At 40.3% G+C, this 25093-nt stretch overlaps 2 protein-coding genes across 5 annotated transcripts in view; both read right to left on the minus strand.

The window, feature by feature from the left end:
- NXPE3 (neurexophilin and PC-esterase domain family member 3) overlaps positions 1–210 on the minus strand; it is a 36918-nt gene extending 36708 nt beyond the window's left edge. For all 4 annotated transcript variants that reach the window (XR_016443627.1, XM_090058360.1, XM_090058330.1 and 1 more), the window contains exon 1: positions 72–210. The gene's annotated coding sequence lies outside the window, so the exon portion shown is untranslated. The remainder of the gene's footprint in view (positions 1–71) is intronic.
- A 6859-nt stretch (positions 211–7069) lies between these two features.
- Positions 7070–25093, minus strand: part of CEP97 (centrosomal protein 97) — a 32107-nt gene continuing 14083 nt past the window's right edge. Inside the window, exons 3-11 of the mRNA XM_090058373.1 lie at positions 22604–22762; positions 22145–22246; positions 21590–21703; positions 19630–19796; positions 18790–18954; positions 18331–18464; positions 16771–17530; positions 14522–14597; positions 7070–12922 (exon numbers count right to left, since the gene is read on the minus strand). Of these exons, the coding sequence (XP_089914499.1) occupies positions 12197–12922; positions 14522–14597; positions 16771–17530; positions 18331–18464; positions 18790–18954; positions 19630–19796; positions 21590–21703; positions 22145–22246; positions 22604–22762 (2403 nt within the window). The 3' untranslated portion in view covers positions 7070–12196. The remainder of the gene's footprint in view (positions 12923–14521; positions 14598–16770; positions 17531–18330; positions 18465–18789; positions 18955–19629; positions 19797–21589; positions 21704–22144; positions 22247–22603; positions 22763–25093) is intronic.

The following is a 25093-nucleotide window of genomic DNA, read 5'->3' on the forward strand; positions in this document are numbered from 1 at the left end:
GGTTCTAGTCCAGCACTCCCCGCCTCCCTCACAGCCTTGCCCGAGGAGCTGCGGGGCAGCTCCGCGCTCACCCGGGCCCTGCCCCGCGCCATCGGCGCCTGCAAGATGGAGACGCCGCTCGCGCAGGCGCAGGCCCGGGGGCGGACACAGGTCTGGGCGGGGGGCGCCTCGCTCCAACCGGTCGCTGCGACTTGGCTGCCCCTCCTGAGGGTGGAGCGGCTTTTTGATGCCCGTCCCTGCACTTCCCCCCCAGGTTGTCAGTGAATTAGGCGCGCGGCGGAGCGAGGGGTTCGTCAGAAAAGCGCATCGAGTCCTAAAAAATGGTCCACGCGTGCCCTGTCGCCTTCATCAAGGAGCTGGGGCCATGGGCGTAGTCCCGTTCCTTCAAACCAGAGTAGGATGGCTAGCATAGAGGACAGTGTGGTTTCCTACTACTCTGGTGATACGAAACCCGCCACCTTCATGCCCTCTGTTTTTCTCATTTCTGGCAAAATCCGCACTCTTGCGCACCTTAACTTACTGCTAACAAATTTAAATTGCATACAAATGGGTTTATCTCAATCCAAAGATGTATCCAACCTTTCTGCCTCTGGTGACCGTTGCATATTAGACTTCCCTTCACCAGCACCTTCACCCATGGAATACGTGGGACCTTTTTTAATTCGTGTGTAGGTCGTCATCTGCCCAAGGCTGAATGCTATCTGACCTAGTCCTTAAATATGCTTTGGGGTAGAGGAAATGGTTCTCTCAGCAGGCTTAAGGTGTTTTTAATGCAGTTTTTTGAAGCTCCTTTAAAAAGGAGACATTGGGATTAAGGAACCAACTTCAGCCTCATTTTTCCCTTAGTGTTTTGGACCAAGAACAGCCCATTCTCTGGTAAAGAACTTGCCCAGTCAAAGACCCTGCAGCAGGGCAGCATGCTTCCAACACCGCCTAGCTCAGGGGTTGGCACATTTTTGCACAGAGTGCCAAAAACACCCGCAACCTCAACATGCACAATGTTGGCATTCCAAATGCATATAGCAGGGGAGCCACTAGGAGCCCAATCCTTGTTGCTGTGCAGCCCCAGCCCCTTCCCTGCCATTCACCCAGAGGGATGCATACCAAGCAAAATGCCTTCAAGTGCCACATTCTGGCACCTGTGCCAGGGGGTGCCTCCCTCTGACCTAGCTTGGTCTGAAATCTCTAGGGAGTCTCTTGGGATTCACACCTAAGCAGATGCCAAGGTTTTGTGGCACCCTTGAAAGGATTTAAAGGCACTCCAGGATGGCATCAGGGTACAGCATCACTGTTAAAGACTGACTGAATCAGACAAACCTTTCAGAGCATATCCCTGCCTTTAGGATACTAAGGCAGCAATACAGTTGCAGCAATGAGTGAAGGTGCTAGTGCTAGGGGGAGGAACCTAATATGAAGGGGAGCCTAATATGCAAAGGTCACAATAGGCAGAAAGGTTGGATAAATAGAAATTCCTTCAAATAGGAAATAAAGGACACATCACTGGAGGATGAATACACAATTTAAGAGGACTCACTTTAAGTGTGTAATGCTATCTGCCTCCCCTTGCTTTGCACTTAGTATGGGAGCAGGAAGAGAGGTTTTCAGTGCTTTCTCACTTAATATGGGACATCTTTGGTGACATTTCCAAGTGTTTCTACTTACAACGTAGAGGGGAAATTTTACAACCTTTGTTTCCACTTCTGTCCTTGTGTCTCTGCTAGGGTTTTTCGAGTGTGTTCAGCATGTGACAACTTACTTCCTAACTTTTTTTAACTTGGCCCCCTGAATCAATCCGTGAATTTGAAAGCTAGGTCAGTTATTTAGGTTTCAAAGTACAAACTTAGCTCTTCTAAACTATGGTAACTGAAAATGCTGAGCTTTTTTTTTTGGAAGGGATATTGGTGGTAGTAGCGTTGGTCAAAGGGGATAGGAAGACAAAAATCTTGGGTTGGAGGTGATACCTTTTACTAGACCAGCTAAATAGTTGCAATTTTTTCCCTTTGCAAGCTTTCAGTGGAAACCCCCCCCCACAGCCTTATGGGAAGATCTGCATTTAAGAGCAACTTCCTTAGTGTATTATCTACTGTAGCCATTTCTTCTGAATGAAAAAGCACCCAAATGTATTGCTGGGGTCCTCCCCCAATGCAGCATTCTACATTTCTTCTGTAATGGGTATGTTTAGTTTACTGAAGCAGAACAAAAGCAGACAGGCAGGAATCATTAACCTATGTTTTGATACCAAACACAGCACAACTTGATGTTAGGTGAGACATTTCCATGAGAATACATATTAAGAGAGTGAAAGAAAGTTAAACTGTCAGAAAAAAATAATTCTTGGAGACAAGTGAAAAGAAGTTAGGACAATGTGGAAGAGGAGTTAATGAGATGGACTAATACCAGGGGACTATTGCAGAACAGAAGGGGAAATGTAGAAAGCAGTATAGAACAAAATATACATAATGCTTTTAAAGGAAGTTATTTTTTTTGTTCACTGACTTAAGAACAAATCATTCAGACAGAAATATAAATGAACACTGTACACATGAAATTAGAAAGACATTGTAATAGCTAAATTTTGTTAGATTCTAGGTTTGATTTTGGGAATTTAGCCAGGAGTCTGGAGTAGACCAGAAGGTAAAAAAAAAAAGGATAAAAACAATAGATGAGAAAAAAGGTCTTCTTTCTATGTATACAGGCCATAAGAAAGCACTGTAATAAAAGTCTTGGATGCAACCTAGAGAAGAAAGATCAAATCATGAAACCTCTTTCAGGCTACATTGCTTTTGAAAGTTGTTTAGCTTAGAGAGGCCTTTAGATACTAGACTTGCAGGGTCTTACAACAATAAAGGATAATTATTGCAGCTAGCACCTCTTTTCTCACTACCAAATGATCAGCACAAATTTGGGGGTTGAAAACAGGGGAGAAGGAAAAGAGAACAGTCCATTAATCAATTTCTCTCCTGTTTTTTTCCCCACCCACAGTGATTAGGAGGTATGGAGAAAACTTGAACCATCCCATCCATTCTAAGGGATGTGCTTGACGTATTCTGCAGCATCCAAAAATGTTACCATCACAGGCACATGTCTTCTTTAAATCAACATGGGGCTTTTGCTTCCCTTCTTAATATAGAAAGAAGCCAGCTTCCTTCTCAAGAGCAGAACAATTACAGAACCAGCCTGCACTCACATGACCAGCCATTAGGCCAGTAATTTTTAGGCAAGATGTTACAGCACACCGGAGTGTCCTACTCTCCTTTCCAAGTTGCCACAGTACCATGCAATGTTAGCACTGTTAGGTGTGCAAACATGATTTACAAAATAAACCCAGAGAAATCAAGTAAGAATCTATAGCATTATAAACATTCTAACCTATTGTAGTCTTTCTGAGTTCTTAGCATAGAAGAACTCATTATTTTTCCATATTCATAAAATTAACGAAAGCTAAGAGGGTTGCCTCATTTTCTGAGTGGTGCCTTGAGTTTAACAAAGGATGTCCAAAGTCTAAAGAGGTAAGGAACCATTGCACTGACAGTGAATACTGTAGGATAATGACTTATTCTGCACTGATGCACAGAAAGTAACATGACAGGACCAAGATCCTGATTAAGGCCCTCCAGAACTAACTGAATACAAATAAATACCAAAGGCTTTGAGTCAACCTGTGTATACAGGTTCGGTATTCTCTCTCCTTCCATAGATTCTGACTGATGCTGACTCCCTTCCCAAATCCTTTGGCCTGATTCTGAGACATGCAGAAGAGTTCACCATGAAAGAAATGGTTAAACTGATGGGTTATTAAAAATAGAATACTGGATATATTTTTATTAACCAACTTTATGTCCTATATTCTTTGGCAGATCCAGAACATTTCCACACAGCAGTAGAATTAGCAACTATCACTGTCACAGTCAGCTCTTGATCATCACAAGGCTTGGTCTCCCAAGATGGAGCAAAAAAAAGCATATCTGTCCATTTATATGAGAGTGAGGTAGTTATCAGCTGCAAAAAGACATGTAAAACCTGTGGCTGAACACTTCATCCTCCCTGGATGCTACATTGCTGACCTCAGGATTGCTGTTCTCAGGCAAAAAAAAAAAAATCATAAAAATCTATTGCTCTCAGTATGTTTGAACAGAAGATGGTGAGTTTGCACAGATGATTGCAGCCCACAACAGTTACAATTATTAATTTTTGCTTGATATTAGTCAGAACTGTTTGTTCATTTGAAATATTCAAGCCTTTATTTTTCTACAATGGCTAAAGGTTGAACTGTCATGTGGTTTCAATGCCACTGTTTAACACAGTCTAGGAGTTCAATTCTACTCCCACATAACAAAAGCAACATTTCTCATTTCTCTTCCCACACCTAAGGCTTCTTGAAAAGTCCCAAGGCCAATGCATCTATATCTGTTTTCATCTGTTGTCAATATGGCCTTCCCCTGAATACTTATTAGGAGGAAATTTTTGGCTTAATCTTATTTATTTAAAATATATCCCCCTCTCCTGGCACACAGACCACTAAAATTCCTCTAGACAGTACCATGCTTTTTGTTCACTTTAAAATGTCCAGTGATTATCTTTATTTTGCAACTCTCAGACAGCATGACCAATAGAACCTGAGCCAGGAGTGTTAACTTTTGGTTTTGGCCCATTCCACCTACTGGCTTACGCACCTGTAGTATTGCAGTGACTATAATTGCTTTAATTGCTTATCTTATTATTGACTATAATTGTTTTAACTGTTTATTTTGTTATTTCTCTTTTTATATAAGGAAAAGATTTGACCATTAAGATAAAGTTAGTATTTGGAACTAACCATCTATTTTAAATTTATTGCCTAGCATAAATGTATTTGACCTACTGGTTTCATGACTTTAGAACTTAAATTTGGTATAAGGAAAACGCTTGTGTAAGGGTTTGTGGTATATCTGGTGTGTGTGAATATACGTCTGGTTTATGTGGAAAGAGGTAATGAAAGACTAAATGATGGACATGTGTGCCAGTGACACAAAAAGACAGGCCTCTTGCAGCCGGTGAAAATAGCATTTGTGGTTTGACGATTAAGAGCTGCAAGTGACCTCGAGTCAACAGTAAAGGATTACCAAACACTAAATCACGCTTCATCCTGATGACTGAAGACTGCAAGCGACAGCCCCTGAAGACTGCAGACCACAAAGCCAGAAGATCATGACCTGCCAATCCCAGCCTGCCAATGGGACAAGAAGGACAGCCTTTGAATCTGACTCCATGAAATCCATAGGCTCTATGGACAGCTATTACTATAAAAAAAATGAACACAAAGACAAGGCTTTGTGTCTCTTCCACTTGCAAGAAGTTTTGGGCGCATCCAACAGGACCTGACTCCAACTCTTTTGGCCAGCCTGGCCAGCCACCAGACTGACCTTGAGCAACTTTGAAACTTTGTAACACCTTAACCTTTGCGGGACTCTGTAACTTGTGTGTGTGCATGCGTTTCGTTTCTTTGTATAAATAAATGAATATGCATGGGAATGAGCGAAGCAAATAGCTTTATTGTTCTTTATTCTTTGTATGTTGTATGTTTTATGTTCCAAGAAATGCGGCATTGTGCCTTATCCCTGATAAGATTCTGACTTGTTTTTAATTCACCTTGTATGTCCTGTGCGCACAACACATTCAGAAAAATCCTATTGTATTAGGATAGCAGAAAATGTAAAGAAACATTTGACTTCAAGCATCCTGAGAACACATGGCAAACATTTTTTTTGTTTAAAACAATTTCATAAAGAGATTTTTTTCATTGAATGTAGGATTTTTAACATCCTGAGGTTTCATAGGGCTCTTCACCATACGGAACTGTGGCAGGGATTCAAGCAAATAACTTACAACCTGGAACATATTTAGATTTCTTTAAAAACGGCGTAGTAGGCACCTGACGGATCTGAATAGAAAGTGGAAAGGAGACCGAACATATTGCACAATATTGCTTCTTTTGATGACCTGACAGAATTCTAATTTTTGGAGCTCGTCCTATGTAGCCCTAAGTAGAACAATATCCCCAACAATGAGCATCAATGAGTCACACAACAAATCACTTCTCCCTTAGTGCTCACCTGTCACTGTGCTTACAGCTTCTTAAAAGTTTCTAGGCTGTATTAAATTAAAAATTCTGTACTAGAATTGCAGTTTTTCAAGCTGTCTGTTTGGCTCTTCAACCCAGTCGGGGAAACCTTGCTCTTGGTATTTTTTTATTCTATTTATTTCTAGTAACCCATGGTCTTGAAAGTAGTAGGTTGCTGCTGAAATCCAGTTTCTAAAGAAATCTACATTGCATGGCTCAAAACTTTGAACAGGTACCAACCATTCCAATGCCCTTGCCCTAAGCATTGGTTGTTGGTCACTTTATTTAATGTTCAGTACCTCTACTACTCTGAAGCTTTAGCTACTTTCACTTCCAAATTAAATTACACTCCAACTATTTAAAATTTTGCCTTTTTCCCCACTTCAGGATGTCATCTCCAGCCTCAACCCCTTGGAAGAGAGATTACACGGCAGCACCAAACAGTGTCTGAGACAAAGTAAAGTCTATAAAATACATGAGGTTGTTTCCTCAATCTTTTTTCTCTGCAAGTTACAGATCTGCATGAAAAACCTCTAAGCCCTTCTAAAATGATAAAAGAAAATAAACATAGAAATAGTCCTGGGGTTGAAGCAACAGAATGGGTATCAGGATCTTAGTCCTCAACATGGATCTAACAAACACACAAGACACAAATAGAAGCAAAAATTGCCTTCTACCCTAGCCCTATTTTCTTCAGGCGTGATAAAGCAGGCACCTAACCTCTTAGATCCAAAATCATAGAAGTATTTATATACCTAAAGGCCCTTGTGAATCTGGTTGTTAGCAACTCCATACCCAAGCTTGAAAATCAATACCTACCTTCTGTTATTACTCATTTAAGCTTCATAGTTGTAAATCATTTAGCTATCTTCAGATGAAAGACATTAAAAGCCTCTACCTTGTCAAGACAGTGACTACCAGCCATGATATTAATATAAAACTCAGGACCAAGAACAATCATGCTTCCAATAAGTATACAAATAATTTATTTAAAATTCAAAACTTAGAGGTACAAACAAAATCTATATAAGAACCAATAACTTCATAAATGTAAACACTCATAGAAAATATATGAACTGTACCAGTTTAACCACCCACCATTCTTCACAGAAAACAGTGAGAAGTATAAAGACAAATCAAGGCCTAATTGTACTTTCCTTAAGACTCTAGTTTAGGAGGTAGAATACTACTGTGAAAGAAGACTCTAAACATAACAAAATTTACTTTGCTGGAATTAAAGTAAGGGTGAATTTGGCCCAATGTATTTATACATGTCAGGTAGCTGTAAAAGTGGTTTCCTTATCATTTTTGCTTACCAAACAGCACCAAGATAGATTAAATATCATTCTGAAGCTCCTAGAGCTAGACATTCTGCATTCATTATGTATCCAGAACACTACCTGGCATCCACAACAACTTTTGGTCCAAGAGAAATACAGGATTGTGACTATTACTCCAGTAAGTTTCAGGATGGCACTTATACAGTTAAAACACCTGCCCTTTAATACTCATACAGAGTCTCTTATGAGACTTAAGGATTTTGTGTTTGTTGAAGAGAAGCAAACTTTTAAGGTAGCCAAGATTTGCTATTCTATCAAGGCAGAGAAGGCCAGAAAGGATTCTTTGCAAAACAGTTTTTCGAACACCACATCAGGGAAACGATTTATCATTCTAGAGGGAGACTTTTTGAAAAGTTTCATTGAACTTGACATTTTCTAGATTGGGTGGCACAGTCCGCAAGACAAAAAAAGTATTACAGAACAGGGAAAAAGCTCTCCTTTCCACTTTTTAAAAGCATAAAAAGTGATCAGTTTTATATCACATTTTGATTCAGGAGATCTCCATTCTGCCTTCTCATGAATGAGGTAAGTGTGCTTGATACATTACCCCTTCAATAAACTAAGGCAGACTTAGAGGAAAGCATCTTTCATTTCTTGGATTTGGCAAGTTCCTCAAACAACATTTCACAAATAGAAATAAGGCTTGGAATTCTGCAGACAATATCTACAAGAAGATCATAAAAATGTAAATACACTATAATATTTAAAAAAAAAAATCAAATGCAAGCTTAAGGGCATTCCACATTATTCAGGGAAAAAACAAGCCATGTTTATATACAGGCAGACAAACTGCTAAGTGCATTTTTATTTTAGTTGTGGCATGCATGTTGTAGGGCCTTATAGGAAAAAAAAAAATCTATAAATAAAAAGTTCTGCTACACTTGTGCCATTTAGTTTATCAAGAGTCCTCCCCAACCTATTTGCTAAAGGATACTTGTGTTTTTGAATGAATACATCAAACTTGCAATCTTGCACTGTAATGAAAGCCTACTTGTAAATATGATGATAATCTACCCTAAATATTTTTTGAGAGGCAGTGAGCATCAATCTGAATCATTTCCTTTGAAGTCAGTGGGAACAGTGAGGTTGATACTCCGTGCCATCCTACTAGCACTCATCCTCTGTCTACTTAACAAAACAGAACAAGATAGATTAATAGTCATTCAGAAACTTCTGGAACTAGAAATTCCACTTTCGTTAACTATCCAGAACTAACTGTGATGACAGTTTTTGATATGAAAGGAACCTAGAAATGTGACTTTTATATAAAGATAATTTAAGATGGCAAAAATAGCAATTTATCCATGATCATCAATAGGAAAACCTTCCCATGTTTTTTCCCTAAAGGAAGACATTACTTAACATATAAAATCGACTGTCCTCTTTGTGGGTGCTTGTTTAGTTTTAAAATAGAGATGTGTAACTAGGCTTCCCTTCAAGCCAGTATTCCGGTCCCATTTTCTCAAACTATCTGAACCATTCAGTTTACCAAATATTACAACAAACTATCATAGACTGTAATTAAAAGCTGAAGGTACCACCTATGAAGAGAAAATAAGATGTACAAAAATGCAGTGCCCTCCAATCTATAGTCAATGTGGATTTAAAAAAAACCAAACACTAATACAAAGATCTTTGCCACAAAAAAAAAACCCACCACATTTTTCTATTGACCAAAAAAGAGCTAAACACGAGAATAAGGAAAAACTGTAGATGCGGAGATCATGCAAGTGACAGGCCAAATCTTGCCGCCTTCTTCCAGTGTGTAGATTCCATTCATTGCTGGCTGTTGGCATGAATACATAGCAAAGACAAGAATCTGACTTAATTACATTGTTAAAAGTTCATGCCAGAAAACAAAAAGTAAATGTTAATTCACAAATTAAACTATGGAACCACCATGAAAACTGCTTCTTTGACAAGCCAGTAAGGGCTCAAACGAGCTATTTTTAGCACACATCAAGGGGCTTTCTTTTGCTATTTTTCAAATTTATCTTTCATTGTCTCTTGTTTTCTACAGTGCTCTTTAACTCAGGGTCAACATAATACTTTTTCTGCATATGTACAAACTAATTGCTTTTAACCCTGGAAAAGCTATAGTTAACACAATTTTCACCTCTCAATGGAATTTGTATATGTTCAATTTAGGCAATTTACCTCCTATACATGCAAAACGTACTGCACAATAACAGAAAAGGTTTTTTTTCAAACTTCAAAGCTTTTAAAAGTATCAAGATAAAGCTGAATATTAAGTTGGTATCTATTTTGCTATTTTTTCACAGCTGACAGAAGCATTGGTTAAAATAAGTCATCATGCATATCTGTTTGCAAGTTTCACCATTACAGGGGTTTTCATAGAAAATTACTTTCACAAAGTTATCACATTTTGGCAGTTGTAGGGCACCACTTTTTTCTCATTTTAGATACTGGCAGCACATGAGACACTTAAATGTAAAAGAGCAAAATATTTATGGTGCCTTTGAGAATTAAACTGGTCAGGAAGTGATATTTTCTTGAGCCGAAGAGATTAACAGAACTGTTAATTATTTTTCCAACATGACAACACACTAAACTGATATGCAGTCACCAGAGAGAAAACTCATTGCTTCATGTACCCAATCACCAATTCTACATTCCTTCTAAGATTTGGCAATTGCATCGTGTGCAGCAGAGAAATCTTCTCACACTGAAATATACAAACTCAGTCTTGTGGAACTTGATTGATACAAAATTACCAACCCTCTAAAGGCCCAATCCCATAAAGTTCAGAGATTCCATAATACCTAGCAACATAATGGAAAATGAAGGTTTTCTCTCGTTAGAGCTAAAGATCTGAATGCCAAACCAATCATGTCATAGATCTATTTTAAAACTAGAATTAGATGGAAAGGCAAATTCTTCACATGCTACAGCCTCACATTTTCTAAGTATAGTAATTATTCAAGAGTCTAGTGCCATAATGTTTGATTAAAACAAAAAACTCCTTTGATTATCCAATAACATCCCCCCCAGTCTTTTGGGAAAATGAAGGGTTGTACTATATACAAAGGTAAATTTTATTCTTCAAAGGTAACTTCATCCCTTTGCAGTTAACTAGTCCAAGATTAATATATCACTTAAGTCCCATTTAAGCTCTATGTTGAAGGCTCAAATGATGCCTTGGGCTTTGCCAACTTTGCACAGAGTTGAATTCCATGTTAGGACCTGAAACAGACTAGGAATCAAGGCATTGAAAATCCAGGGGATAGCTATATTTTGTAATGTTCGTATATTTGGAAAAGTCCCTTTAAACCGAAAGATGCAATGGTGCTATTTTGTGACAAAGTAGTGCCAAAAGTTAAAATCTGTATCTGTTCATGAGATGAGTGCAGCTGACCTCGGAGACATCCACACATGAAAATGGTTGCAGCATTGGTTTTGGATACTCAGAAATGCAACAGTAATGAACTTGATGGTAAGCCTTATGGCAGGTTACTTGACAGTTATTTTACTAACATCTTCTCTCAACTCTATAGCTGAGTGTTGCTACTTTTGTGGCATGCTGAGCGCTCCTTTCTTTCCCAGAACAGTGCAGAACATGATGAATTGGGAAAATAAACACCATTAATAATTCATCTTATCACTGCTTGCCCAGAATTTAAATGGAGAACATAACAAAATTAGCTTTGCACATTCATCCACTAGAAGCATACAGGCCCACAATTAATATTGAAAACCGACTGAAATCATCACACACTGAATGCTACCTTACGTGCAACCTAGGTGGAGGGAACCACTTCTGGATTTTCCTCCTAATGTTTACACATAGACAAGGGCTTGTGGCCCATCACACTAATTAAAATCCTGAGATTCATGCATGTTCTAAGTACCTGCATATGACAGAGATTTTTTTTGTAGAGGCCAATACCTTTACACAAGTCATCAAGCTTCCCACTTCAACCAAACTATTCTCATTTTGTATGTCCTTTTGAAGCCCTTATTTTTAGAAAAGACTTTCACTGACTCCAGCTGAGTTTTACCTGAGAAAGAACAAGTAGCTTGCACCATATTGGAGACAAAACTCAAGACATGTTTTTTTCCAAATAAAAGTAGATTGCTAATGTTCAAGTCCCCTTAGTCCATGTTTAAACCCCTACGTAAGTGGCTTGTTTTGAAAAAAGTGCAAAGCTTCAGTTAAAGGAGAAAAAAGAAAAATTCATGCCACTGATTTAAAAACCCTAGTTGCAAAGCCCTAGTTGTTTGAAATCTTGGTCAAGATACTTACTCCAAGATAAAGAGAAAAAAATCTATTAACCCCTATTGTCATCTCTTCTGTGAGTTGACACTGATATGTATGCACATAATCTTCATGCTTCTCAACTCTTCAATTCATGCTATTTTTGTAGAGTGAGAACTCAAATTCTGTCATCAAGGAAAAGTGACGTCTTACTAAATCTGAGCTATTTTACATATAGGAAAAAACCCATAATCTTCTGTATTACACTACGGAAACCAGTTGCTCAGATACAATTCAGTTGACGAGAAATAAAGTGCATAATGACCATCACTGAGAACTTGCTCATTTCAGTTTAGCATGGTTAGTGTTAATATTCATCTATAAGAGTAGCAAAATGCTATTTAAAGTTAAGCCTTCCTGGTAACATGGGCAGAGGAATCTAGAACAAAATACAAATAGAAAAAAGAATGCCAGTGCTGTATACATGGGGGGGAGACAGAGGTGTTAAATAGTTCCCTAAATATCCACAGAGCTAAACTACTAGACAGGTATGCCAACAGGCAGCACCTGAAATGAAGAGTCGCACTCTGTTTGTTTTGCTTCCACTACACCTGAATTCAATTTACAGCTTTCTGACATCTGACTCATTTCATCTTGTGCAAGTGAAGCCAAGTCTTGAGTGTCTACAGAAACTGTGTCATATAAAGAATCTTGTTTTTCCTCTGAAGCTGCTGTCTGGGGCCTACTTCCTTCTGTCCCATCACTGCAACATGTCCTGTCATCATCCTCTTCTAGCTGCTGAACAGATGTCAGATACTGCTGCAAAAGACTACTGTCTTGCTCGCTGTTAGAGCTCTCCTTACTCTGATCCCCAGAGTCTACCAGAGCATCTTCTGCATTGGAAGGACCTTCTGAAACAGAATCCCCAAAATATTTGACTGTGTCTATAGAATTTTCTACAAGAAAACTATCACTCCCATGAGTAAAACTATTTTCAGAGCCATGTAAATCACTAACGTGGGTCTGATCAATCATGGAGGAGTGAAAGCCAGAGTCTGGGAACTCTGGTAAAAATTTCTCCAGAATAGTTTCAGCTACTGAAGCCGAACAGGTAGAACTAACATCAGAATAAGATTCTTGAAAGAGACTGGTTGACTGAACAGGTAGGCTGGATGAATTCAAAGTACTTGATATAGAAACAGGATGCTGCCAGATTGTATTAAGATTTTGGTTCATTGTAAATTGCCACTGTTGAAGTGATTGAACCTGCAAACCACAAAAAAAAAATTGTTATGAAACAAGGAAAACAAAGCCATTTGCTAAACCTGGCAGTAAGTCTGTAAATAAACAGCATACAATTGGGAGGGATCAAAAAAATAAAAAGGGATTCTGCCTAGACAAAGGGAAAGATGCACTTTACATTATGAAACAATGACCTTTATTATTTCTAGCTTAGAGTCTACGCATTGATAGGCCTCAACAGAAGCCATATGGAGTCCTCTTTGGATAGAGCATTGTAACTGGATATGTATCAAATGAGAGCTCCAACAAGAGTATAAAAGGCCCTTGAAGAAGAGAAGTGTGATGCTTTTAAAGGAGATGACTCGTGTTTAGACGTTTCTATTTGGATGCTACAACTATAGATCTCTTTCCACACAGAGTACACACGCTTTTAGATACAGCATAAAACTGTTAGCTTTAGAACTTAATGAAACACTAATCCATTGCTTCCAGAGGCAACATGACTGGATAGTTTCAGTGGATACTGGGGCAATCACCAAATTATTTTTTGACCACACTTAGGATCAACTCAGTTACTTTCTCCAGCATTTTCTCCTTTTTACAATTCCTAACTCAATTTTAAATTTTAGTAATGAAAACTTATCTGGGCCTGATTCTCAACATATTTATTCAAATCCAAAAATGAGCTCCCCCCTGGACAACACAGGAAAAAAAGCCTTGACCTAGATTTAAGTAGCAGCCCAGGGCAGGCAGTGGCTTGGCTCCAGCTTTGGCCATAGGCTCTGAGATGAAGCCCCAGTTGAGCTGACCTCTGCCAGAGTCTGCCCGGCTTAACCCCCTGCCTGAGCCCTACCTCTTTTGCCTGCAGCTGCCCCCTTCAACCTGCTCCCTCCCCACCCCTTACCTTGTGCCCCAGCTCTAGTCCCTCCAGCCCAGACCCAGCCAGCTGGGAACTGCCACTGTTTCTCTCTGGCTAGGCTGGGCCCTGGCCATGGCTGCTGCACACTATCTCCTAGTCAGAGCAGAACCGCAACAGAAGATAAGGGTGCAGGAAGAGGGGAGAGACAGGGACTGGGATGGAGCAGCCATAGGAGACGGGCACAGTTATGATAAGGGGTGGGAAGCAAATTGTAGAGGGGATCAAGGAGTAGGGAGGCAGGGACTGGAAGGACAGAAGCAAGAGGCTGGCAGCAAGGAGGCATGTGAGGGTGCAGGCAGCAGGCAAACAACCAAGGGGCAAGGGTCTGGTCCTTCATGCTCTGCCCACTATTCCACCCCCCACTCCTGCAGCAGGAAAAATGTAGGACCTCTCCCCAGTAATTAGGTTCTAGACATAGGAAGTTATAACAAGTTTATAATTTCCCCATGTATAGAATCTAATTATTGGGGAAGGGTCTTACATTTGAAGTTACCTTGGATTTGGGTAAATACATTTTGCAGTGGTGATGCATCCTTCTTCTAAATTGCTAGAAACAAAACAGCTATCACCAAATAACTTGCTGGCAAGGTGTCCATTACTCCAAGTCATGGCAGTCAGGGCTACATTCACATTTTTTTCAATATTTACAACTGAAAAGTATGCTTTTTAATTCATAATAGGATAAAAGTACTAAAGATATTTACCTGGTTCCAAAGGTAGCTGATAGCCTCCTCCTGTATAAGTCTTTGAATCTTTTCTTCATCTCTCTCTCTTATTAGTCTAAAACACACAAGATATTTAACTTAATAATGCAATGTTTCCTTGAGTGACAAGACCAACATGTTCCATATAAAAACCTTTTGTATAACACTATTGTCTAAAGAAACAACAGAGTAAAGTGTTTAGTCATTCTTCTTAGTTTAGTTTTTCTTGTCATCACATTCATTTAGCTGCTGGAGTGATTTCAAATACTGTTTGAGAGTACCCTTGTGTTTTTTTACTGTTAGTTCTTTTTATTCCATTCTCCATTACCTCCTTAGAGAACTGACATTTAAGAAGGCTGTTCTAAAGCAGGACTAATGTACTGCTGGACAACTTCCACAGAACTGCCTACCTGAGGGCTCTCACTTACTTCTGTGGACCTCTTGTTGCAGGCACATAAATCATTAGGATGAAGATGGTCAGTCAAATGAAAGGGCTTCTATATATTGCTTCAGAGTGCTAGTAGCAAACAGTACAGATATTATCCATTAACTAAGAAGGCATCCAGTATGCCAGATGAGTTCTGCTTCTTTCCAGCTATAAGGTATGAGCACTTAAACACCAAACCACACCACTCTGAAGCAAGGCTTTCTTCTCTGAAAGTATTACTGCAAGGATATCATGAGATTCTGCTTTACTGCATCTCTGGTTGTATCAGACTGCTTAATTTTACCCAATGTCAACTCTAAATCACCAGCTTTGTAATTTCAGCCTGTATTCCAAGTATCAAACTTTCAGATTTCCTGTTATTTATCAACACCACTAAAAATCCTCTGTGCCAAGCCATATGCTCAGTAATTTGCATACATCCCAAACTAAGCCAAAGGGGTGACAAGTGTAACCAGAAGTATTATCTTATGGTGAAGGTGTTTCAGAGCAGTTACTTGAGGGCCTGATTTGAACCCACAGAGAAGGAGTGTCAAATTCATGCAGCCCCATAATCTAGATGAGTGGCATGGGGTTGGTCTATGGGCCAGATTAGGCCAACAGACCCTCTCTCATAGCATACCTGATATGGCAACTACTGCAGCCAGTGTGGGACCTGGAGTAGACAGAATGGGCATTACATGCAGTGCAGACTGGCCAGAGCAGCAATTGAGCTACATGCAATGGATGCCTACTCTGAGGCACATGCCAGGCACGGCACATTTTCTAGCCCATCTGGGACTCATGCTGCACACAATGCTCGCAGGCACAACATGCATCATGAATCCAGGATGGGCTGGAGTAGGTGTCACATGCAGCATAGTCCTGGAGCTGCCCGGATGGGCGCTATGTGGGGCAGCCACTGCCTCTGCTGCTCTAGGCAGAGCGCACCATACACAGCACCCATTCCAGCTGCTCAGATCCCAGAGTAGCTGGAGTGGCCGCTGGATCAGGAACGCTAGGGGAAGGGAGAGAGGAAGAGGTAGGGATCCATGGACAGGATCTGGCTCACAGACCAGCCTTGTACCACAGGCACATATTGTATCAGCCTGATCAGACCCAGGGGCAGCACAAGGGGCCACAAGGCAGGGCTCTGCAGGCTGGATCCAAGCTGTGGGCGGTATGTTTGACAGCTCTGCCGTAGACCCTTTGCTACCTGCTGCCAGAAACAGAACAAAAATAACTTATACTGATTGTTATAGTGTAGGAAGGGAAAGCAGATAGGAAAAATAATTTAAAAAGTCTTTTGAACTGAGCAAGCCTGATATGAACTCTCATGAACTAGGGAAGCACATCATGCTTTTTCAGACTCTCACTTTTCCAAAAAGAACGGACATTTTAAATACTGGGAAAAACCTGTACAATGCTGTCATCCCTTTGATGATACTAGAACCACTCTTCATATTCAGGGCCATACAGGATCTCTCTGCTATCTAGGAGCAAATGCCTAACTCAGATGCGTCACTAAACTTTTCTGCTCCTCTACTAGAGTGCAATGTCTTGGAACCAGGAAGGTGTAAAACTTCTAACCCAAAGCATGCTTGGATAGAGCTAGATAGAGAGAGAGGATGGGATGTTCTACGTATATTTGATTAGAACGTGGAAGCTGTTAGAGGCAGCAAAAGCTCTTATGCATAGGAAAAAAAGTCAAGCCAAGGAGAGTGTATACTTATTCTGAAATGCATCAAAGCATTTTAATTTTTGTTCTACACCTATGTCAATTCACACTGGACAATCAGAATGCAAGGCAGGACTTCTTACTTACTTTGTTACTTCATCAGTTAAGCAAACAATGTGCTCTTGCATTCTGCTTAGGCGAATTTCATAACGCACTTCCTTGGCTTTGGGATGGTAGTTCCTTGTGCAAAATCCTCTCCAGCAGGCCTGAAGCTTGGTGGCTGCTTTGTTCAGTTTTTGCAATTCACCTGCATCATGGTCCACAGAAGCCAATTCATCAATAGAATCTTTCTTTACAGTTTGGTCTGAAAGAAGAGTTTGTTCATCATTCACTGATGGGATAGAGTAACTCCCGAGAACTTGGTCTACACAGGAGGCTAGAGAGCAGCTAGTACTAGCAGTCACATCAGCAGCAACTGTTGCTGAATTAAGGAAAGATAATAATTCAGCCTCTTTATTTTTCTCTTGAGCTTCTACAGATTCTGTTGCTTTGATGGAGCACTCTGTTGTAACCCAAGAAATCTTTTCCTGTTCGTTATCTGCACCCTCCTTATTAACTCCTTTCACAAATTCAATCACTGTAGCATCATCATCTTCAATGTCTGAAGTAATTCCATGTAGCCTCTGTTCTGTAGTTGGAGATACAGGAGACAATCCTGAAGCAACAGGCATAAAAGTAGACTCGGAGGAGAGAAGACTGCTGTTCAGTTTGTCTTCATCAGTCTGTACATCTTCCAGGTACAGTTCTTTGCGACAACTTCTTTCAACTGGAAAGGCATTCTTTGCTGCATAAGAGTGATCATCATTGGTGCTTGGCCCAACCCAAGAATTCATTTGGATAACAGGTTCTAGAAGAACAAAAAGCCAAATTTAAGTTATGCTCCATTTAATTAATATAATCCATTTAAAATGAAGAGGTCTTCATCTTCTGTTTTAATTAAGAATCCAGCAGTTCCAAGTAAGGTGCAATAACTGCAATTTAATGCTGATGTAACACTAGCACAGAGACCTAAGGGGCATTTTTACATGTGCTCCAGGATGGGGTGTTTTAATTAGAGCCGCTTTAATTAAAAAGCCTGCAGAGTTACTGAATAATATCTGTACCATTTGCTACTAGTATTCAGCATCTTGTGTATTCAGCATCCCATGTTTCAAAATAGCAGTGGCAGCACTTTAACTAAAGCTTTAAAGTGCCCTCACCACCATTATGAAACATGGGGACACTGTATACATGAGACACTGCAGCAGGCTGGAGGGTTCTGATTAGAACACTTCAGAAGACTTAATTAAATCAGCACACTACTTGGAACTGGATTAACTGAATCTGGTCTGAAGCATTAACTGAATCTGCTTTGACACATTCAGAATGCATCAGAGCATGTTTATAGGTGCCCAAAGTGTGCTGGTCATGATAACACAAAGCAAGAGACAGCCCCTTCCTGAAGAATCTTCTACCTAACAAGACAGAGCAATTGAAGTAGCAAACACCAAAAAATGTGATATACTAAATAATAATAATCTTTTCACTATTTTAGTAATTACTGTTTTCAGTATACAAATAGAAGTCAGAGGCATGAGGTTCGGAACCAAGGTGTAGCCAGAACTGTATTGCCATACACAGCAGCACAAGAATAAATTTGGACTTTACCGCTTTCAAGGACTATCTGTGGTGCCAGGGCAAGACTGCTTTGTTCACACACAAGTGACACCCCTTTGTTGGGAGTAGAGGATGTAACTGGTCCTTCATTTTGGCTTTGGTACATCAGTTGCCTCTGGTGGAGCCTGAGCAGAAACAAAATGATATCATTTAAAAAAAAAAATCCTTATCTTTCAAAACGAGATCTGAAAGCAACTAAAAACTTTGAGTTACTTTATGGGGAGAAAAAAAAAAAAAGATAAAACCATCTGAAAAGAAGGGACTGATCAAGGGAAATAGTGTACATGCAAGAATCCAAAGAAACTACTCACAAGAACAGACTCACAGGACCAGGTCCCAGTCTGTCAAAATTAAGTGGTCTCCTTTAAAACCTCTCGGTTATCTAGAACAGTACTTCCTAAATGCTTCTGTTACATATGACATTGATGAAGAAGGATAAAATGTTCTCACCTCTGCTTACTCAGTATTTTTTCCAGTTTGGCATCCTCTTCAGTCTGGAGACCATATGAAGAAATAAGAGGACAAACAGTGGCAAGGTACTGAACTAACTGAACGTGCTGGCCAGGTCGATAAGATCGCCCTTTACCTTGACTATAAAGCCATTCTGCTTTCAAACTGGGAGGAAGAAAAAGAGGAGGTAATGTCTTTGCATAAAAATCAGAACTAGAGCATGCAAGCCATTTTCTCATTGCAACTCTTTGGTTACTTTTCTTCTAATTGGTGCCTATACCATATAAATCCAAACCCTGCATTTTCACAAAAGCCAAACACATAAGGATCTTCAGAAGAGCTGGGGGAAATACTTTGTTTCCTCATACAAAAACAGGGCTTTGAGGATAATTTACTGCAACTGTTACTCTGATTGATGAATCAGTTGTAGCCTTGGCCCTTATCTTCTTCATTTAGCTCTTAATATTTTATTCACTTCACCTATTATCATGCCATTTTTTTGTATCCTATCAACATCTGAATGTGTCTATTAGTAGAGATGTTCAAAGCAGGATTACTCTTCAGAGTATTTGCAGAAATCAAATCTGAAATTTTAAAATTGGAAGCAGCACAATGAAAACCCGAGACTCAGGGAACATCATGCCATATTCAGAAGAAATCACATTTTGAACATCATACGTGACAGCAGTGACAATGAGCATTTAATTTTTTTTTAAAAAACAGCGAGTATGGTAGCAATTAGAGATTTAATTTCTGATCATCTGGATTTACCACTGCATACAAATGCATTTAAAAACTTATTGACTAAATAAAAAAAAGAAATTTTAAAAACACTTTCACCTTTCTTTCTGAGAAATCACATATCCATCTAGAACTTTAAGGTTCAAACACCAACTGACAATATAGGGTCGATAGTCAAATCCAGGAATAGAAGGCGTAGCCATCACACAAGGATTGCTCATAATTGACAACTGCTCCAACTCAGGGAGAGAAGCCAAGAAAGAAATCTGAAATAAAGAATATCTTTGTTGATTAAAGAGAACTACCTGGTGTTTACAACATATGCAATACTTCTATTGCCTGGACATCTTAGGCAGAAAAGCATTTGAAATGCAAAAATGCATGTTGGAAAAAACAAAAAACCACCCAAACAAACACACCCCACTACCACCCTGATCCCAGTAGGAACACTATCAATAAGTCACTCTCCTGTAATATGTTAGCTGCCATTACCTTTGGAAAGCATCACCTCATTTTTGTGTCTCAGGGGAATGGAATTTTTGTATATTTATATCATTCTGATTCAGAACAAGTGGTAAGGATGGCCTTATAAACATGGTCACACTCAACAGCAAAGATGTACTGATTTAAAGAAGAGGAAGGAAGAATGAGCATCCGGCCACATTAAGGGATTCCCTCAGCAATGGCATGCTGACAACTGTCACAACATTTATTCATAAAAAAGTTAAAAGAGACCATAAAAGAACAATTAACTTCTCCTTGTCTGCTCCTTGATAAAGAAACAGAATCAAAACCAAAAACGTAAATTTTGAGGCAGTTTAGATCCAGAGTGAGCCTATCATTAGAACAGAAATTACTTGTAGGATTTTTCAGCAGCAGAGGCCTGCAGCTGACCAGTCTTGTTTTTAATCTGTTGAATCCAGGGAAAAGACAGCTGTGAATAGTGTTTTATGAATTTGTAGGCAGCGTCTGAGCCTGGGACTGTGCATTAGGCATTCTTGAGCAATGGAACTAGGAAATTAAATAAATAAAAACAAATTAAAATAAAAGGCTGGCTGGAAGTTAGAACTTCCATCCCAGTTATTTCCTTTCAGTTTTAAGAGCACACCTCCACAGCAAAGGATTAGCTATTCTGTGTAGCTGTTCAGTGTACACCATTATTACCAGGGATCTGAGTTTTCTGTTTCCCACAGAAGGGCGGAGAAAAACGCAGGTTTCCCCTTCTAACGGAGGGACATGCGGCTTTTGCAGTTTTGCAAAAAGCTCTCTGCAGGCTAGCAGAGTTCCAGCCTACAAGGGGCTGGGGGGAGTGGGAAGAGGACAAGCAGGCAGGGGGTGTCATATGCATGTATATGCATGTGGCCACTAGGCAGACAGGGAAGCAGCTCTCACAGGTAAATCTCTAAGTCTGTGGGGCAGGGGGCAGTGGTTGAAGCCCCAGTAGAGAGGAAGGGAGGGAGCTGGGCAAGGCTGGGGCTGCTGCCCAGCCAGGACTCGGGGCCTGGAGCTGGAATGAGAAACCACAGGGTCCTGGTAGGTAGTGGGACAGGGAACTTTGTCTGGGGGTTGGGTGGGGCCGGCTCCCAGCCGCTGTGTGCACTCTCAGGGGGAGGGCAGGGGTGGGCTGCCTGCTGTGGGGTCAGGGCTCCCTACCCTGCTGCCCTTCCCCAGGTCCTCCACAGTCCAGTGGGTGGGACCCGGTGCAGCAGAGCAGAGCAGGGCCAGGTGGTGAAGCTCCTTACTGCTATGAGCCCCGCGTCACCCTGGCAAGGCATCTATCTATAGTAGCATTTCATATTAATCATGGATTTGGGGCACTTTATCAGAGAATATAGGGGGGTGGGGGCGATTTAAATCAGAGAATTTCTATTAGAGAAAACCAGGATACCTGGTTATGAACACCAATTACCAATAGTAAAAACCTTCAGCAGTCTGTCAAATTTGAAGAAAATAATGGCTGTTTTACTTGCACTCTAAGTATTTTGCTCTCAAAAGAACTACACAACTAGCCGCTTCTAAAGTTAAAAACTTTTTATGCTAAATTCTCCACATTTGTTACCTCATTTAAGTCCCTGATTTCATTTTCTGCCAATGAAAGAATGGTCAGACTTTGAGGTAGGCAAACAGGGGCTGTTCGAAGAGAAGTTATAATATTTCCATGGAGCAAAAGAGTCTATAAAACGAAAACATCATCATTAAACATTACCATTTTGATCAAAATGTTTTTCTTAATAGCAACAGCTTCAGAGCACAAAATTGTAAATCAACAAGTCAGAAGTAAGTTTCTACAAACAGATTTTTGCTTGGAATAATCATACTATTTAAAAGCAGAATTTTCCTATAAAAAATTCAGTTTTATAAAGGATGGGGGTCATTTGTTTTTAATATCTTCAGTACTACTTTTGGCAGCCTTGGCCAAATCACCAAGTGATTACAAGAGAATCATAGCCTTGTTTTTTTCCATCTTTAAAGTGGGGATAATAATTCTTCATAACTTCTGACAAGTAGGTATGCATGACTAGTTAAAATTGCATGGGCCTGGACAATAGTGTTACCTGATATGATGCTTTTTTAAAAGAGATGACAGACAGTAGAAAGGTAACACTGCATTTACCTTTAGAGATGCAAGCTTGGAGAGATCTCCTATTTGAGATATATTATTGTCCGATAGATCAAGATGTTGAAGAGATGTGCAGCTGTTGATCTGATCTATCATCTACAACGAGAGAAGTAATGAGAAATCAAAAACCTCTCTTCTCTGTCATCAAATGAGAATTTACATTACTATTATGCAATTCTTTCTGAAGCTTATAAGTCTCAATAAAACAGCCAGGAAAGCTTCTAATTTTCAAGTATGAAGAACTTTGGTTAGGAAAAAAGTATGTTTAGTAAACGATGATGATTTTTAAAATGACGCAATTCCCATTACATTTTGCAATTTACTTATTTATGCCAATTAATTGGAGATCACTTATTCAAATACTGGAAAAATATTCAACTCCTGGAAGGGCTTTCCAGTTTCCCACTGTATTCTGATACCAGATTTTGAAAAGCTGAAAAATAAATATTTCACCTTCAGGTTATTTCCTGCCAGGTTGAGCCATTCCAGGTGCACCAGATCCTTCAAGCCCTCCACATAACCAATACTATTGTGAGGCAGGTTTAGTACCCGGAGCTGAGTCAGTTTTGCTACACCCATCATTCGTACCAGCCGATTATTGGCCACTGACAGCTGTAGATAAACATGCAAAAATGTTTAATATTTATTATAAAATGATTCACACAAAACAGGTTAACAAATGATAACATAAGATCTAGCTCTCATTTTAAAATGTTAAATATACAGTCCAATAGACTATACAGAATGATATTATTTCTAAAGAATATTGCAGCCCAGACAACCACAACACCATTCAAACTAAATTTTGCACTAAACTTTACGAGCTCATTTTGTTATACAAGGCAAATTCACCTGCAGTGTTAGACAATGAAACTCATGAGAATGAAATGAAGAATAAATTAGAGTCATTGTTTCAGGTGGTAAAAAGCATTTTAAAACTGCTCTGCAAAAATAACTGGGCTCATCTACATGTGCTCTTTACTGCGGAGTAAACTAATTAGCTTTGCAGTAAAGCATCACTAGCTACATGTGCACTGGTATTAGGGTGCCGTAAACTAATTAATTCTGTTGTAAGATATTACTGTTTAGGATAGTACTATCTTATGGCATAGTACTTAACTACACTGAAATCCACATGTAGATGGTGACTGGGTGGGGGCCAGACCTCTGCATGCTGCCTAGCTAATTGCTCCACACATTTGGCACTCCTGTGCTCCAGCCAGCCCCTCTGCTGCCCGCTGACATCACCCAGAACCCACAGCTGACTCCCCAAGCCTCCTGCCAGCACGGCTCTGCTCTGCCCTGGCTCAAGGTGCTGATGTCACAAGTGTATATGTAGACACTGCTCCCAGAAGCACCGTACTTCGGCTCGAACTGTCCCAGAGTTTATTACGTTGCATTACGGGCACAAAATTTACTTGCTCATCTTCTTAATGAAAGATTAAAAACACACACACACACACACACACACACACACACCCCGTCCCAGTGAAACGGGAGCTTTAACACAGTTTTAAACATTATAATTTTTAACATTTTCTAGGAAAGTTTTAAATTGTTAGTTATTTACATGGCTTTGTAGAGCTGAAAGACAATACAGGACCCTGAACATAGTAGCTACATGGGTATAACTGTAGTATATTGATGCCATCTAAAATATGCAGGGTGCATCTACAGATGCAATTAATGTAGCATAATAAAAACTCTGGGGGGAGTTCAAGCCAAAGTACACTCCAGTGTCACATATCATCTCCCATTTGAGGATCACTGGCACCTCAATACCAGACCTTGTTCCTGGCCCACAGCGGCAGGTTCATCTACTTCTTTAAGAGCTACTTGATTTCACCACCTGCTTTTCTTCAGATGCATCTTGGGGACCGCTGATCCTTTAGGTATGAATGAGATATGGGGGGGGGGGATGAGAAAGGTGTTTAGGGTACCTATCTTCTGCCAAGGGGCCATAAGGGGGAGTTTAACTCATGGGCATCCTGCACAATCACTTGGAAGGTCTCTTGTGGCATGTCTCACCCAGTGGCCAGTGAGTGTGCCCAAGGGGAAGTGGCTCTCACTCTCCTTCAAGTTAACCACCCCTCCCCACTTCAAGAACTTGCCTGCTACGGTTAAGACCCAGGCAAATGTCTACCATACCAGTCTAGAACTAAAGAGAGAGGTCAGAGTGAAAATGTATTTATGGGCTCTTAAATACAGTACCATCAAGCAGTAAAATAAATAACGTCTTAGTTACAGTTATAGAAGGCCCTGTAATTCAGCTTGGAAAAAAGTAATTGTTCTTTCTTTCTAATGTTATTTGAGAGGAAACTACAGAAATTACAGTTAAATCAGGAACAGTAAAAACTGAGTATTAGCTCCAGCCTAAATATAACATAGGGGCATTGGGAATGGCTGTTTACACAAAGGGATGTTCCCTTATGCCAATATTGAGAAAAAACAAAAACACTTAGTTTAGCTTTTCCTATGGAAGCCATTTAGGTGATGCCAAAATATGGTTCTTCATGTCTCTTGACGGCACTTATAATAACTACTGAATGGCTCTGGCTTTCTCAGTACGTGGGGCTGAGCTTCCTGACCTACCAGCACTCCATCCCCATGTCCCAGAAACTGCTACCACTACTGCCCAGAGTAGGTCTGAACTGGGAGTTGGGGAGCAGGAGCGGAGGGAGCAGGGTGCGCATGTGCCACTCACACGAGCACACCCTTACCTTGGTGACAGCGGAGGTAGCAGCAGCAGCAGAAGAGGCAGCGGTGGGGGCAGCAACAGCTGATTCCCCCTAAGGTAAGTGGGGCAGAGGGCACGGCACAGCTGCGGCGAATCCGTAGGGGAAGCCCTTCGGTGCCGCCTTAGCTCACCCGACAGGGAGCCGTGCTCCCGAGCCGTGCGCGGGAACAGTGTGCGCCGGCGTTTGCACCAGCGTTCGCATAAGG

Source organism: Crocodylus siamensis, chromosome 1, assembly GCF_052110815.1.
Source record: "Crocodylus siamensis isolate JL-2025a chromosome 1, ASM5211081v1, whole genome shotgun sequence".
Classification (NCBI taxonomy): domain Eukaryota; kingdom Metazoa; phylum Chordata; order Crocodylia; family Crocodylidae; genus Crocodylus; species Crocodylus siamensis.